At 42.8% G+C, this 15,921-nt stretch overlaps 1 protein-coding gene across 1 annotated transcript in view; it reads right to left on the reverse strand.

The window, feature by feature from the left end:
• pcnt (pericentrin) overlaps nt 1–15,921 on the reverse strand; it is a 37,559-nt gene that overhangs the window by 784 nt on the left and 20,854 nt on the right. The window contains exons 33-61 of the mRNA XM_035673678.1: nt 15,481–15,641; nt 15,129–15,301; nt 14,796–14,977; nt 14,516–14,678; nt 14,083–14,325; nt 13,935–13,964; nt 13,413–13,645; nt 13,166–13,273; nt 12,844–12,864; nt 12,214–12,450; nt 11,931–12,104; nt 11,472–11,624; nt 10,701–10,880; nt 9,574–10,599; nt 8,299–8,469; nt 7,936–8,125; nt 7,018–7,346; nt 6,814–6,916; nt 6,379–6,551; nt 6,007–6,282; nt 5,658–5,809; nt 5,147–5,276; nt 4,150–4,941; nt 3,800–4,000; nt 3,458–3,676; nt 2,498–2,724; nt 2,330–2,409; nt 2,106–2,247; nt 1,875–2,002 (exon numbers count right to left, since the gene is read on the reverse strand). Of these exons, the coding sequence (XP_035529571.1) occupies nt 1,875–2,002; nt 2,106–2,247; nt 2,330–2,409; nt 2,498–2,724; nt 3,458–3,676; nt 3,800–4,000; nt 4,150–4,941; nt 5,147–5,276; nt 5,658–5,809; nt 6,007–6,282; nt 6,379–6,551; nt 6,814–6,916; nt 7,018–7,346; nt 7,936–8,125; nt 8,299–8,469; nt 9,574–10,599; nt 10,701–10,880; nt 11,472–11,624; nt 11,931–12,104; nt 12,214–12,450; nt 12,844–12,864; nt 13,166–13,273; nt 13,413–13,645; nt 13,935–13,964; nt 14,083–14,325; nt 14,516–14,678; nt 14,796–14,977; nt 15,129–15,301; nt 15,481–15,641 (6,397 nt within the window). The remainder of the gene's footprint in view (nt 1–1,874; nt 2,003–2,105; nt 2,248–2,329; nt 2,410–2,497; nt 2,725–3,457; nt 3,677–3,799; nt 4,001–4,149; nt 4,942–5,146; nt 5,277–5,657; nt 5,810–6,006; nt 6,283–6,378; nt 6,552–6,813; nt 6,917–7,017; nt 7,347–7,935; nt 8,126–8,298; nt 8,470–9,573; nt 10,600–10,700; nt 10,881–11,471; nt 11,625–11,930; nt 12,105–12,213; nt 12,451–12,843; nt 12,865–13,165; nt 13,274–13,412; nt 13,646–13,934; nt 13,965–14,082; nt 14,326–14,515; nt 14,679–14,795; nt 14,978–15,128; nt 15,302–15,480; nt 15,642–15,921) is intronic.

Below are 15,921 nucleotides of genomic sequence, written 5' to 3' on the forward strand. Positions count from 1 at the left end.
TTTTTCCTTTTACATTTTTGAATGCCGTCCATCCAGACATGATTTCAGTCACATGCAGTGATACAAACATTACAACAGATTAAATTTAGCTTTGATGTTTTAAAAAAATGCATTTACAGTGAAGAATAAGTTTGTTTATCATGAAATTATTTCAGCTGGGAAACCATCTGAAAACCATATTGGTGCTTTTACGAGGTGTTGGGGAAAGTCAGACTACTGAGATTTGAGTAAATCTTTGAGCCTCACATTGTAATTCAGAAACTGGGTTATTCAGAAAATTTAAAGCTGAGACTAACAAAACAGTCATGGACATCACACAAAAGGATAATCGTAACTATGGTTTCATCTTTTCAACGCGGCAAACACAAAACCCCAATCTTCTCTCCTATTAATAATGCAGTGCAGTGAGTGTTCCACCATTGGTGAGTGTGAAATGTGTCGCTGTATAATGCCCTCAAACTTCCCAGAATGGCAAAAAAAAAAAAAAACCTTAGAAAGTGGGCATGAATGAATAAAAATAAGAGGATCACTTCATTACTTCTAGTGCACTCGGTGTCAAGTCAGGACCCATCCTGAGAGGTGCATTGTGGTGCTTTATTGTTATTGGCGGAGTGAGTATGTTACACTCACACTCACCTGGACCGTTCAGGTAAAGGGGCGACAAGCAGCTCAGGTACAGCCACGTCCTATTCTCCTGCAGCCAGCGCTGCCGATAACCAATCATATCAGGAGAACAGGCTGACTGTATCCTCCTTTCCTCTTTAGGGGGCAGGGCTAAATGAGTCTGGCTTACTAGGTTGGGAGATGATAGAGCACACAGGTTTTGTGGGATTTAGTAACATGCTGTTTTGCAGGAAGTGTTACTGCCCCATCACAAACCAGGATTTTTTTTTCTATAATTACTTGTTTTGTACTAAACTCTGTAATCAGCAGCAGCACAACATTTTGCCTGGAAATGTACACAGAAAAACACTTCCTGGAAAACAAGGGACCAAATAAGGAGACATACATCTAATGCTGGGATCAGACTACACAATATTCTTGTCTTTTCTTGCCATGTTTACGGTCAACAGAAAGGTGGTCTGTTCTCCTATGGGGCAATCTTAGTGAGCATAATGTAGAAGCTGTCAGACTAGGAAGGATAAGCCAAAAAAAAATAAAAAATCTAAAATGCTAGGACAATGTGAGGCGCCTATGGCTTGGTAATCTTCCACTATGATGCTAAAAAGGGGTAAAACTAGACTGCACTCTTTCATTTGGGCAACTAACAGGCCAATATTGTGTGGTCTGATCTCAGCATAAGAGCTATAAAACATAAACCCAGTGCCATGTAACATCTCCCAATGTGATATTACTACTATTCCAAGAAGTTGACAGAGTGGGATGCTACCATCACCAGTTTTATTTTCTAACCTAACTGCACACTCCTCAGGGTACTGCCTTGTGCAACCAATCACTGATAAAATATTATAAACACAAGTTTAACAAAGCGTGAAATAAATTTGTGACAGCTTTTTAAAATTCCCATGGTGCCTTCTATTCCATCTTTTGTATTTAAATTCACCCATTTCACCTTAGTTATACTTAAGGTCCAGTGTGTAACATTTAGGAAGATCTATTGGCAGAAATAGAAAAATATTCATTCTAAGCCTTAGAATGAGCCATTTTTATTCTACAAAGGAGCAGCCACCGTGTTGAACCACCATGTTTCTACAGTAGCCTTGAACAGACAAACCAAACACTGGCACTTTAGCCTTTCTTCTTCTTTCTCCTACATCCATGGAACGGGAGGGTGAGACAAAGGGGTTGTGCTCTCCAACTACACCGCTAGATGCCACTAAATCCTACACACTGGTCCCTTTAATGCTGCTCACCTTGCCGGGCTCCCGCCAACCGCTGCTGGACTTTCTCTAGATGGTGGATATATTCTGTCAGGGATCGTTCTGGATCCTGAGATGTTCCTCCTGTATGCCCCGAGGCCGGACTGGTGCTGGAGAACGACCTGAGGAGGAAGAATGCTCATAGATGAAAAATGACTTAAAATATTTGTGAAGTCCATTTCACAATCTAAAGTTGATTAGTCTTTGCTGAAGAGGACCACAAACCTGTTGTGCAACCTGAAAGGTGATTTGGTGGGTGGAACGAGGGCGGACACTGTGTCTCTGTGAACAGCACTGCTGTCTCTATATGGTGGCGAGTCAGTATTTAATCTCGGCTGTTGTTGCCTTAAAACTTCAGCTTTAGGTCCTGTAAGAGACATTAAGATTACAATCCTCATACACACGGTCAAGTGACGCACATGATTATAAAATGTGTTCACTGAGCTGACCTGCAGCATGCCCATTAACAGTCCCAGATACAGATAATCGTCTGATTGCTTTTTGCCATTTCCTGGTCAGGAACCTCATTCTGAAAAATAAAATAAAAACGGATCAGTTTTATCCATACACGAGGCTGAGGCAACTCGTAAATATTTACATCCTGTTATTCTTCCTACCTTGAGACAGCAATGACAACTCGTACAGCAGCTCTAAATCGTCCGAGGGGTCTGCGCTGGGAGGAGAGTGGGGGAGACGGACGTACCCCCATATGGGCGATGAGACACAGTGTGGCCTGCTCGCACTCCTGGAAACCTCCCAACAGCAGCAGCAGATAACGTTTCTGGTACACTAGAGCTTTCCTGAAGCTCTCAGCCCGCAGGTAGCGCTCATACAAACGCTGCACCTGCAAACCAAATCAACGGAGGTTGTAATTGTTCTGTTGCTGTATTACAGCATAACCGTAGATGTTTGAGATTCTCTAGTGACATCCTACATCAGAGGTATGCACAAGATATTAAAAAGGGACTGCAAGAAAAGTGTTACACAACCAGAATGAAATAATATAGCCACTTGGACAAATCATTATACCCACTGTCAGGTCAAGTTTGAACATATAGCGCCATGTTTCCCGCAGTTTGATCATTTGTTTTAGGTGGTCTAAGCTCTGAATTCAACACTTGTAAATGCAATGCTTTTGCAGCAGACTCACAAGGTAATTTCTGTTCAGGGGAGTTACTTATACAACCAATTACAAATTAATCCACCATGCCAGCTGGTATTTAATCAACATTTCAACATGTATTAGTAAGACAAGCACAGCTGTAATTAACATTAATTATGTTCTCCACTTCTAGAGCACTGCTATTATGCATGTTTTGACATGGCCTACTGGGACACTAAAACAGAATGGAGCCATCATTCATGTTATTAATTACAAATGTGCTTCTCCTGCTGCGACAAGTCAAAAGAAGAAAAGTCTACAGAGCTGTACTTTTTACTGCATACACATGCATCATTCTGAAAAATTAATCAAAGGCACCAGGATGGAGTCTATCAAAATCAAGACAGAAAAGTACAAAAACACTATCGCAATTAATCTTGTAAAAACTGCTCCCATTGTTTAGATCATAACTAACCTTGCTGTTGCTGATCACGTCACTGATGGGTCTGTTTTCAGTTTCTGTGGCGACCTTGGCAAGCTCATTCTCTGTGCGCCGCAGCTGGCGCTCCAGGCCCGTGAGTCTATGTCTAAGGGTGGCTCTCTCCTGACTTAGTGATGTCACACGCTCCGTCAGCTCCGAGTTCTCCTTCAACAACCTTTCCAGCAGATTGGGTGACGACGGCATGGACGGCATCTGCAGTGAGAACAGAACATTCATTTTACAACAGTCCAGTAAGTTTACATTCCTATATTCCCATCTTTACATGGGTCCAAAGTTCCATTAGTATTGCAATCAGTGTAGAGACCACTTGTGTACCTGCTGGCTTTGCTGTGTGCTGCCTGTCTGGAAGTTGCTGTGGAGATGCTGCGGGGATTCAGCCTTGTGTTGCTGCCCTGTAGTTCGTCCAGACAGCCTCTGAGCAGCCATCTCTCTCTCCTCTCTTTCCAGGTCGGCCAGAGTACGCTGCAGCTCTTGCATGCGCTGCTGGTCCTGTTGCCTCAACAACTCCAACTCACACTAAAGTCAGAAATGATTATAAGGTTATGAGATTGTAAGGTGTGTTTGTATGCATCCAAAATAATTAGCTTACTATATGTAAAAATAAGAGCATTTAATTTGTGTAAGTAGCAAATATAATTAAGTATGAGAACTAGGTTGATATTTACCAGTTTGCTATTGGTCCTCTCCTGTCGTCTCTCCCTCTCCATCTGCTCTTGCCTCCCATTCCTCCTCTCTCTCTCCCATTGCTCCTCCCTCTCCCTCTCTTTGTCCTTCAGCAGTCGCAGTCTCTCCTTCAGCTCAGCCAGCTCCACCCCATGGCATCTGGACCGCTCTCGCTCCACCTCTAAAGCACGGGTGGCTTCCTGTTTCTGCTCCTTCAAAGTCTCCATAGCTACACGATGTCGGGTGGCGGCCTCCTGCATCCTCTGCAGCTCCTCCCTCCTAGTTCTGTCCTCCTCTTCCCATTTCCTTTTGCTTTGCAGTAGCTCAGCCCTAAGTTTGTCCATCACAGATGCCAGCTCCTCCCCCTGCCTTCTCTCCTGCTCTAGCTGGGCGCGCATGTCGGAGATGAACTTCCTTTCTCTGTCTGCATCCGCCTTGTGTCTACGGCTGAGTTCATCCACCTGCCTGGAGTAACGGTCCCTCTCTTCATCAAGCTTCCTGTGAGCGTCTGCGAGCTTAGAGTGAATTTCTGCCGTGCGAGATTCTCCTTCAGTCAGGAGGCGCTCAAGACGAGTCTTTTCTTGCAAGCTGACTTCTCGTTGGTGAACGGAAAGTTGGCGTTCATCTTCTAGCTCCTTCTGGGTGTCGTCTAGACGTTTCTCCAGCAGCACACTGCGGGACTGTTCAATCTGAAGCTCCTGTCTGAGGTTGCTGCAGGCCACCCTCTCCTGCTCCACCTGACCCTTCAGAGTCATGACCTCTGACCTCTGCTGCTCAGAAGATACTTGCACAGCCTGGAGAGGGAAGAGGAAGATAATCTGTTAGTTTAAAAAGGGAAAGCAAGTATACTCTGGTTACATGCTCTGGATTCTTCACATTTTAGAGGCATCATGTACTTTTGATGCTGGCCCCCGGCTATTATTTGACCATTTGAATACTGTCTTTTACACAAGAAATTGGGTTTTATTAAGTATGCATATTTTTAATTACTCGTCTTACCCCTCTCCTTTCCTCCTCCTCTCGGTCCTTACGGAGACTCAGAGCTCTCTCCTGCTCCAGTTGTTGTTGAAGCTCCTGGACTCTGGTCTGCTCCCTCCTCAAGGCCTCCTCACATTCTTCTAGAGCCAACCTGAAGAAAAGCACAGTTCTAACCTTACTTTTCAGCACTTTTTGGTTGTATCACATGAAATCACGTTTGTCTTTTAGTTCATACTAGGGCCACCAATACATAAAACCATGCAAATAACCGATGATTATTTTACATCTTTCCAAGCACTCATTGGCTGACATGAGGTTTTTTTTAAAAGCGAACTAGTCAAAATATACAAAATACTTTAAAATTATATTTGAAATGAAGATCAAAAGAAAATCCATGAAATGCACAATTTTAGTATACAACAATAATAAAAAAAACTTACTGATTTTACCAAATATATTTGATAATATAGAGTATAATATGTCAACTTATGGAGAAGGTTTGCTCGAATGCCATTATTCGGTGTGTGTATACCTGAGTGACTGTATTTTGTTCTTTTGCTCTTGCTGAGTGTCGAAAGCACATTTCAGTTGTTTCTGGCTCTCATCCAGCTCTGCCCTCAGTTGGAACTCAAACTGTCCACAGAGTTGATCTCTGTGCCAGTCATCATCACCTCTGTAGTCAGTCTGAAGAAGAAAGAAGAAAGTTATCAGCACAGACAGTCAACAGAACCAAAAGACAACTATATTAAATACGTTGAATCTCTCTCTCATCTTACACCTAAATTAAAAACTCAAGTGAAGGAACTCAAATTTATGTGTACAAAGACTGGCCATATCATAGTGTGAAGCCACTAACTTGATTTAAAACCACAAAAACTCACTTGAGTATGTCTCTGTGCCATTCGACAGAGCAGCTCTCGGAGAGCAATCACAGTCTCCTGCAGTGCCCTCTTCTCCTGCTCCCAGCTCATGGGGGGGTTGGAGGATGATTTGTCCCGGTGGTCCAGTAGGGTGGAGCTATCTTCAGAACGGTGCTGTGTGTGACTCAATGAGAAGGCTTTTAAGTCTGAGACATGAGGATGGGTTGAGGAAGTAAAACGACGCTGGGACAAAGTGAGAATTCTGCAGCTTTCTTGATACACTTTCTTCAACAGAGCCTGCGGGAAGATGGAGGAAGAAACTGCAGTAAATATATTTATTTGACAGACAGCAAGCCTAAATTTATAGTATAATTAAGTATAAGTGAAGCCTACCTGAAGCTCAGGTGACAACAGGTCATCACTGTAGCTCATACTGCCTGCAGCACTATCTGTGTTAACTGTAGGGTTAATTCCTCTGCAGCGGAGATACTCAACAAACTGAGCATCCAGCCTTTCAGTCTGTTCCAGCTCCACTTTCAACCTCGCACCCAATTCTGAACTCACATCTGAAACACAAGAAGAGAACACAAGAGTTAAGCAGACAAGTCTGGTGATATTCCATAACAAACTTCATAAACAAAACACCACCCAAGTATTGTCTGTGTAGCCAAAGTCAGCTATGACTTAGATCTTGAAGATTTTTCAACTTCTTTAAAATCAAGAAGTATATATTTGTGAGCAGTTTTTACAGGTTTATGTCTTTATACCATGACCTGGTTGACTGAAAATCTTCATACAACCATCAGGTTCAGTGTGTAAAATACTCACTGCTGCCATATCCATCACTGGCCCATTCTGGTGCCGACAAAGAGGAGGTGGAGCCGAGAGGAGAAGGAGGCGCTGTTAGGTCAAGTTCTTCCAACTCACGTACCTAAGAAAGAAAATTATAATTTTGACAGATATTTAACCACATGTGAAACAAAATACAAATGCCCCAAAAGGTAGCACGTATGGACATACTAGACCACATACTTTGTCAGTGTCCAGTGAGTCGAGCATAGAGAAGTTGTCAGACATGGAGCCTGGGGAGTGGGTACTGTGTGTGGCTGGATCTGGTGTGATGGTCCTGGAGTGTGGAGGCTCCATCACCACCCTGGGAGAGGTCTTGACCTGGAGGAGATCCAGGTCCGTGCTGTTCAGAGCACTGATCTCAGACAGACGAGAGCCGAGAACAGAGGCGTGGAACCGTTCTGGGATTCTGTCTTCGGAGCATTCGAGTCTCCTTAAAACCTCTGGAGAGCTCAGTGATGCTTCTTCTCGAGAGACGCTTACAATGTCCTCAAAAGCTCTGTGAGAAATATCTGACAAATAAAATAAATATTGTTATTAGGAGAACATATTCCTGTTGTGATGCCATTGTTACACGTTTTAAAAAGGTTCCCTGGAGTTTTAGACTCCAGTAGTGCTATGGAGCTGCTGTTTATAAGTGGGTCCCTGCTTTGTTTATCTATTGCACAAGACTGGCCAATTACTTGGGTATTTTTCAATATATGTGGACATTTTATAGACCATTAAAAATTACAATATGACGTATGCAAACACCTTGGTTTATGCAAAAAAAGTTCAAAGATATTTAATTTACAATAACAAACAATAGCAGCATATTCTTACATTTGAGAAACTGGAAAGAGCACGTTTGGCATTTATGCTTGATAAGTGACCTTTGTTTAAAAGACTTAAAATAGTTTTTAAAATAATTTTCTACTTTCTTTCTTAAATAGATTACTTGAAAGCAACACAGTTGTACTACTATTACACATTACATTGATTTTAGTCCTGAAAGTCACTACTAGACAAACATCATTACATTCTTGGTGCAATAAAAACGCAGGGAGACGGGTCAAATAAACGTAATTACGTGTATGTTTGAAGCATTATTAAAGTACTCACCCTTGTTGGTGTATCCTTGTTGGTGAGGAAGCGTGTCCTGCTGTTGACAGTGTTGTCTGAGTTGCTGTAGTTCTCTTTGCCGATAGGCCAGTTCCTCTTCCTGTACAGCCAAATCTTCTTGTAAACCTTGAAGCTGCTCTTTCAGCCTCTGGTTATCAGTCTCCAGGTCTACGAGGGCAAGGTCTTTGGTCTGACAAGACAGAAATAAGGGCCATTTAAAATACAGCTGTCAATCTTCTACTCCCATCCTGCCAGTTTCAAATCTCACAACAGACAGTTGATCCACACAGAAAAATGTACCAACAGATTTATTCTTAACTTATATCTATATTCTGTACTCTGTAATTGGTCATGTTTTCCCACCTGTCCTTCCTCATGTAGTTTCTCAGCTCTTTCTGTACTGGAACTTAAACCCTGTTTCACCGCAGTCAGCTCCGCCCTCAGAGCCTGATGCTCGGTACTCAGTCTGGCAAGCTCAGCCTCCTTCTGTCTCAAGGCAGCGTCTGCTTTAGCCAGGGTCACCTCAGCATGAGTCTGAGAAAAAGAAAAAGATTCTAAGCAGCTAGAATCAACATACTGCCTTTCTTAAGTCTACATTTTAGCCTTATTTTGTTTGTAGTTTGCCATTTTTCCTGGGGAAAAAAGAGGACTGTTTACACAAGACAAATGAACAAAAGATAACTTGCTTTGCAATGCAGTGATTTAACGAGTACCACATGTACATGCTGTGTTTTCTAATACACTGTTTTATGTCTACTGCAAGATACCTCTTGAGGAAAGTACAACAACGGCTACAACTCTTCAAAACTATAAACTCATCAAAAACTGATCAAACTGCAGAGACATGCAGCAGCCCAACAAATGCACTACAGCCTCTGCTTTCTTCGTAACAACCACAACTTCACCTTACCACATCCTGCCGAGATAGGACATAAAGAAATGAAAAATAAAGTGCATCAGAGCTTTAAAAACAACATTTAACAAGGTTTTTCCTCCTGCTTCCTCGTTTTAATGTCACTTCCTCTGTGTTAGTAAGAATCTGCCGTTTCATGAGTGACGCTGTGATCACGTGTTATGGCAGTTAACTACAACCAGATGTGGTCTTGCCTGCAGTCGCTAGCACAGCTGTAAGCTAGAAAAAAAAAAAGAGGCAGCAAGGTATTTCCTGTCTGGACATGGAGCCTGTTGAAGCAGGTTTATTTAAGTTAGCTGAATTATTTTCTTGACTTAAAAACCCAGACTGCCATCAAACCTGGTGCACAGGCGGTTTGTTCCAGTTCTTCTGACCAGATTAAAGATCAGTACTTTTTTGACCATATAAACTCTAAGTAATGTATATTCAGAGACATAATTGCAGTTTAAAAGACAGTCACTGAAAATAAAGGTCTGTTTTACTACAGTATTTATAATTAAATGATATAATCACGTTACACAACACAAAAACATTTTAACACAATCAAAATCTTAGTTGAATAATTCGTACCTTAGATTTGATTATTTTCTAGCTATTTATTCCCTTTATTAAAAGGCATCATTCAATTGGGAGGTTGCAATCCTGCGTTTGAAATTTTGGTTTAAATTTGCATCTTGGTTTATGCTTTAACAACGACAACAGTTTATCTTGTAGCGGTAACTCACCAGCACTTCCTTGTGAGCCTCTTCTTGGCTGGTTTCCTTCTCATTAAGCTGAGCTGTCAGGTCCTGGATACAAGCTCTCATTGAAGTCACTTCCTGTCTGAGCCTTTTAATATCCTCCTGGAGTTTCGCCTCCCTTCTCCTCAGCGCCTCCCGTTCAGCAGAAAGTTCTCCCTTTGCAGTCTCAAGGTTTTTGATCTTTGTTCTTTCCTCAGCAACCAGTTCCTCCATTTCTACCACCTCGGCTCGCACCTCCTGGATTTGTCTCTCAAGAGTGAGACTGGTTTCTCTGAGGACTTCCATTTCTGTTTTCATCTCCTGCTCCTTTGTTTTTAGAGTCTGGATCTCACTCACACGCTCCTGTTCTTTCTTTTGGAGTTCCGTGATCAGAGAGTTGAGTTGGCCGTTCTTCTCGTGTAGGGCGCTCATCTCTTCGGGTTGAATTTTGCAGCTGTCCCTCTCCTCTTCAGATAGCTTCCTCTTCTCTCTCTCCACTTCTATCTGGGCTTTGATTTCCTCCAGCTCAGCTTCTTTGATGGTGAGGAGACCCTGGAGTTCATCTGCCTTCTCCCTCTCAGCCTTCAGCCTCTTTCCGAACTCCTCACCATGTCCTCTGTACTCTTCCTCCTGGGTGAGCAGTAATCGCTCCAGTCCTTCTTTCTCAGCCACCGCAGTCTCCAGCTGACTCTGAAGGGCCTTCAGACGAGATCGAAGGGAACGAGACGAGGCAGAATGAGTCAAACTGAGCTCTTGCTTCAGGCTGTTCGGGCCTCCCTTACGCTCTTGTTCCTGGATGGTATAGTGGTGAGGTTCGGGGCTGGGGGCCGGTGAGGGATTGATGCTGTCGCCATCCTGAGAGTCACTGACTTCATGCAGGTTGGGGCCCAATGTAGCGAGTTCCGCCTGCAGTGTGCTGATGACCTCATGAAGGCGCTCCTCCTCTTCCTGTTTGTCCTCACGCACTCTCATAATCTCAGACTGAAGGTGTTCCACCTGTGAGCGCAGGTCCTCAAGCTCAGCCTCCAAAACCTTTTTTTGTCAAAAAGTTCAAAATAATCAATTAGATATTTCATCACAGCCATATCAACTTTGGGAACTTCCACATGGTCTGCATGTGTGCTTATTCTGACCTTATTGTCCCTGGTGTTCTCCAGCTCTTGTTCCAGTGTTTGGATCTCATTGTTGAGGTGGTCGATCTCCTGATTTTTCTCCTGGAGTAATGCTGCGGGGAGGGTCTCTTCCTCTGTGTCCTCCAACTCACTTTGTTCCTCTTTCTCCTCCTTCAGTATGGTGAGAGCAGAGACATTCTCCTGCAAGCAGAGTTGTACATAACAGTTCAATTAGGTTTCTTTTTTTCCCCCCTCATTTTTTATTGATTTTTTAAGGAGACAATGACTATAACAAACAAAATCAAATGAGGAATCATTTCATATCAAATTATAAATACGCCATCAGAAGCTAAACACAGCAGACTTAAATGTCTGAGGGATTACACTTAAATAATCTATTTTGTCCACTTCTTAACAAATGCTTCTGATTTTTAGGTAATTCTCTCCTCAACATAAATATTGTTTGTCAGTGTGTCCATTTGTCATTACTAGGTCTTCTTCAGCCATATCTTAAGGATATCTTTCCAATAGTAGTCAGTAAGTTTGTCTCCTTCCATTCTAGTTCTGCCCACTTAGATTAGGCCAAAACTGGAAAAACAAAATTGTGCTCATGAGGTCTCCAAATGGTCTGATTTGAAAAAAATATCTTTTGGGCAAATAGAACAAACAGCATAATTCTATCCAAGAAGGAGAGTTTGTTGTTTTTCATTGATGTACAAATATAAATTTCACTTACAAAAGCAGCTAAATAAAACAGATGATAACCTGGTATGAAGATGAAGTAGCACTTACCTTTAGGGCAGCAATCTGTTCTTGGAGCTCGTTAACATTAGCTGTATTCTGATTGGTCAGTAGCTCTAGCTGTAAGGTGAGGTGTTTTAGTTCAACCTCTTTGATGTTCAAGTCCCTCTGCACATTGTCTAGTTGGCCAAGCAGGACCTCAACCTGAAAGACATAATTTTACCCATTAAATAAAGACAAAAATATCTTATATAATTGCATACATAGTTTTCTTTAGTGGGTTAAAAATATTAAGCTTTCAGAGATTTATTATGCGCGGCTTTTAAAAAGGTTGATCAAGCTGTGGTGGTTGTTTGATGCATTTGCCTGCATCGCCACCTTTCGTCTGTATACCTGTACACATTTCTACCAAAAGGGTGGCGATGCAGGCAAATGCATCAAACAACCACAGCTCGTCAGCCCAAATCATCTTAGCAACCATACATCAGTTTTGCATAAAATCCTACAGACCTCTTGCTCTTTGCTGTGTAGGCCCTGCTGAGCGGTGTCCAGGGCATCCCTAAGCTCCTGAGTGGGGTCACGCGCGTTGTCATGGTAACAGTGTCTCGTCTCATCCAGTTTGGACTGCAAGGCAGAGATCTGAAGCCTGTTAGCGAGCTGCTGCTGCTCCAGTGCCTGCTTATCCTGCCAAAAGTGAGTACATTTATGAGATTAACAACGTTCGACATGCACAAAGGTATGAGAGTGATTTCAAGTTTATATCCCGGACAGTGTTAATTGTGGTATTTCTTACTTGTGTGAGCTCCTGTTCTCTCAACTTTGCTCTGTGGAGCTCTTGTTCCAGTTGACTCATAGATCTATTACTCTCAGTGCTGTTAAGCAGCGCTTGCTCTAGCTCTCGGATTCGCCCGGCTAGCTTGTCTATCTCCTCATTGCGTTCTGCAAGGTCGCGCTGGGCTTGCTGATTGGCTGTGAACAAGGAGGCATGGTCCTCTGTTTTGTCTTTGATCATAGCTTGTAGACTCTCCACCTGCACAAACACAGAGGGGACAACATTTTGTGATAAGTTTTTAGTTTAGTTTAATTTTAAGTAGCAGAAAGGGATTTGCAAATGGAAAACTACATGATTCGTAAAAAAAAAAAAAGTAGCCATTCCAGGTCTGCAGCCACTGGTACCACACATTTAATAAGTTAAGCCATTCCAGAGAGCAGCGACATGTAGATGAAAGACAAATGAAGCGTGAACAGAAGCAAATGAATATTAGAAAACAAGACGATGAAATGGGAATAAATATAGAACTTATGAGAAACACATTTAAGCACTAAGAATTAATCTACGGATGATTGCACGGAAATAATGATGTAAAATACACACCATGCAGAAGAGTAGAGAAGAGAAGTATGCTACAGTTAGAATTCATACCTGAAGAACCAAGTCCTCAAACTACAGCAATCCGTTCGGCACAGGGATAAACACATGGCAAAAGTCAGGCTCATTGGCAAACAAGCAAACAATGCATTCATCACTTCAACCTCTGTGAGTACTAACACATACACTTCAGTTAACTGGTTCTTAATCCCATCAGCAATGCATTAAACACTCATCACAAAAAAAAAAAACACATCAAAAGCACACAAACTGGAAATCCAATGCACTTTTACCACCTTTATCTAGAAGTAGGAGCCTGTTGAGAAGTACTGTCTCATTATACGTTACTGCTTGCTATCAAATGAATAGGTCTCACCCTGTGTCCTTTGTTATCCACACTGGCTGTCTGTCTGAGTTGGGCCTCCAGCCTTCGGATCTCCTGCTGGAACTCGTCTCTCTCGTGTTCACGCTCTACAGCCTGCTCCTGTTTGCATCGGAACAAATTACGTGAAAGATTGCGTCCACTACATTAAGCTACAGAAATTGTCTGACACTCTCAAATAACGCCAGAACTAAAGTCAAGTGAGAATACAAAATCATTAAATCCTTTTGTAAAAACGTACCTCTATAAACTGCCGGTCATGTTTCAGCTGTTTCTCAAGTGCTTGGACACGCTGGTTGAGGTCTTCGGTGTGGGTCTTGTGGTGCTGCTCTGTCTCCAGGCCCTTTGTTTCCTGCTCGTCTAGCTCTCTCTCCAGGGCCCTGAGGCGCAGGGATAGAGAGCTGCGGTCTTTCTCAGCCTGCCGCTGCAAGTCCAGCCTATCCTGAGTCAAACGCTCCGTCTCCGCCAGCAGAGCTTGAAAAATAAAGGAGAAATGGCACGGCAATTATTCCGATGCCAATACACACAGAAGAAGAAAAAAATAAACAAGAAATAAGATATACATTTAGATGTATAGTTATTATACACACTGCATTTCCTCCTGAAAAAGACACTGAAACACAGCAAGCAAGGGCCTTTGCTACAATCTACTGGCAATAGTAGTGTTACGAACAGCAACCTCACACAGCACTGCAAATATACTGCATATTCATCCCCAGCCCCTCATCACACACACACTCATACTCCACTCTGACCCACAAACCTGTATCAGGATCTAAACTGAGCCAATGGCCTACGGAGAAAAGACACATCTGAGCACAGACATTATGTAAGTGTGTGTCCAAGCTCACTAAAGAGGTCATGTAACATTTTATCCAAACAGAAGTACCATTTCATGATTTTGTGCTTACCTTTCTCCCTCTCCCCCAGTCCAGCGGAGAGATGCTCCTTCTGGCGCAGGAGAAGTGTGTGCTCCTCACTGAGCTCCTGGTGCTTTAGTCTGAGGCTGTCCAACTCTGCTGTGAGGCCCTGCATCTGGTGCAGCTTCACCTTCAGGTCCTCCAGTTCCTCCACTAGTCTCTCTTCTTGTGTCTCTTTCTGCTGCAAAGATTCCTCCAGGACTGCTTTCTCAGCCACATAGCCATCCAGAAGCCCTGAACACAAAACATATTTGAGATTCTCATGCTCAGCATTAAAACTAACTGTTATGTTTGAACTTCAGTGCAAGTGGTGAAGTTGGACCATAGACAGAGGAGCAAGGAGTGTTACCAGTCAGTGGATTAACTACTGTAACTTGGCAGCACGAGTCAAGTGAAGCAGAGCCAACAAGGATACAGTTCTCACCCTCTGCCTTGTGGAGCTCCAGCTGGAGTTGACTCTTCAGCCTCGCCTCCTGATCGAGCTGCTCCAATAGGAGCTTGTGCTGCTCAAGGAGATGGGCGGAGTCTTCTCTGCCCTGTGAGAACTTTTCCTCCAGAGAAAGGTGGAAATCATGAGTCTGCTCCAGCTGGAGAAAAAGAAACCCACAATTATTAGACAGCTAACAATACTATAAAAGAGAAAAAAAGCCATTTCAAAGAATGTCTTATGTGGTATAGATATTTAGTAGGTCTGTAGATCCTACCTGTGTGTTGGCCTGGTTCAGCAGCTCTAGCAGCGTGTCAACAGTGAGACGCAGTCTGTTGCAGGCATTCAGAGCTGCTTCTTCTCCCCCAGGATTGATCTGAGTGTCTGAAACCAGCAGGCTTTCACAAAGAAGGTGGGTCAGCTCCATGTCATCTGCAGACAAGTCTGCAACCGAAATACCTACAACAAGAACGAATCAAAATGAATTGTTGCATTAATGCAAATTGTACATTGAAGAAAAGCCCCCTGGTCTCTGAATAACTGAATCTAACAATGTAATTATTGCTATGTATATCTGCCATGCAACTTCAAAATCTAGAGGGTAACGGACCTGATTCTTGTGCATCTCTGTTCCCTGTTGAGCTCCTCTGGTGGGTCGACTGTTCAGATGTTTTGGCTCTGGCACTGATCTTTTGTCCAATCAGCTCTTCAGTTGCGATGGTGCTGCGAATCATCTCAATCAGCACCTTCCTCAGCTTTTCATTGGCCTGGTGCAGTTTACACCTGGGAACACAAAAGTGACACGTGAGACATGCACACAACTAGCAAAGTATATGAAATTGTTGGGAGACTAATTATTTGCTACATTTAACACACTGATGTTCCACTTCCCCCCAGTCAAGTCAAAACATTAGTTCAGAAACAATGCACACAACATAGAACACAAACAGAACATCACTTACCTTTCCTCTTTAGCAGTCTGTAAGTCGTCAGTGAGCATCTTTAGAAGGTTGCCTCCCTCCTGACTCTCTCGTTCCCTTCGTTGGAGGAGAGTGTCCAAAGTCTCCATCTCAGCACTCTTTCCCTTCAACTCTCCCTGCAGACAACCAACTTCTGCTCGCAGCTGGCAATTTGAAAAGAGAAACATGAAAAGAATGGCACACTGCCAGCTCATTCTGATTGTTCAAAAAGCATCAGATATTTCTCTTGTTACAGAAACCTGAAATAAATCACATGACTAGCAACATCCTATCAGTGCCAAGAGCATGACAAAAGCAGAAGGTATGTTCTGAATTCAAACCAAAATCAAAACCACATGTCTTGTCGGAGAAATCCAGTACCAATACACTCAATACCTGATCTGTAAGACAAAAACACATTCATCCTCTTCAAAAAAAAAAAAA

Source organism: Morone saxatilis, unplaced genomic scaffold (genome assembly GCF_004916995.1).
Source record: "Morone saxatilis isolate NCDOM2014 unplaced genomic scaffold, NCSU_SB_2.0 Contig3, whole genome shotgun sequence".
NCBI classification, from domain to species: Eukaryota; Metazoa; Chordata; class Actinopteri; family Moronidae; genus Morone; species Morone saxatilis.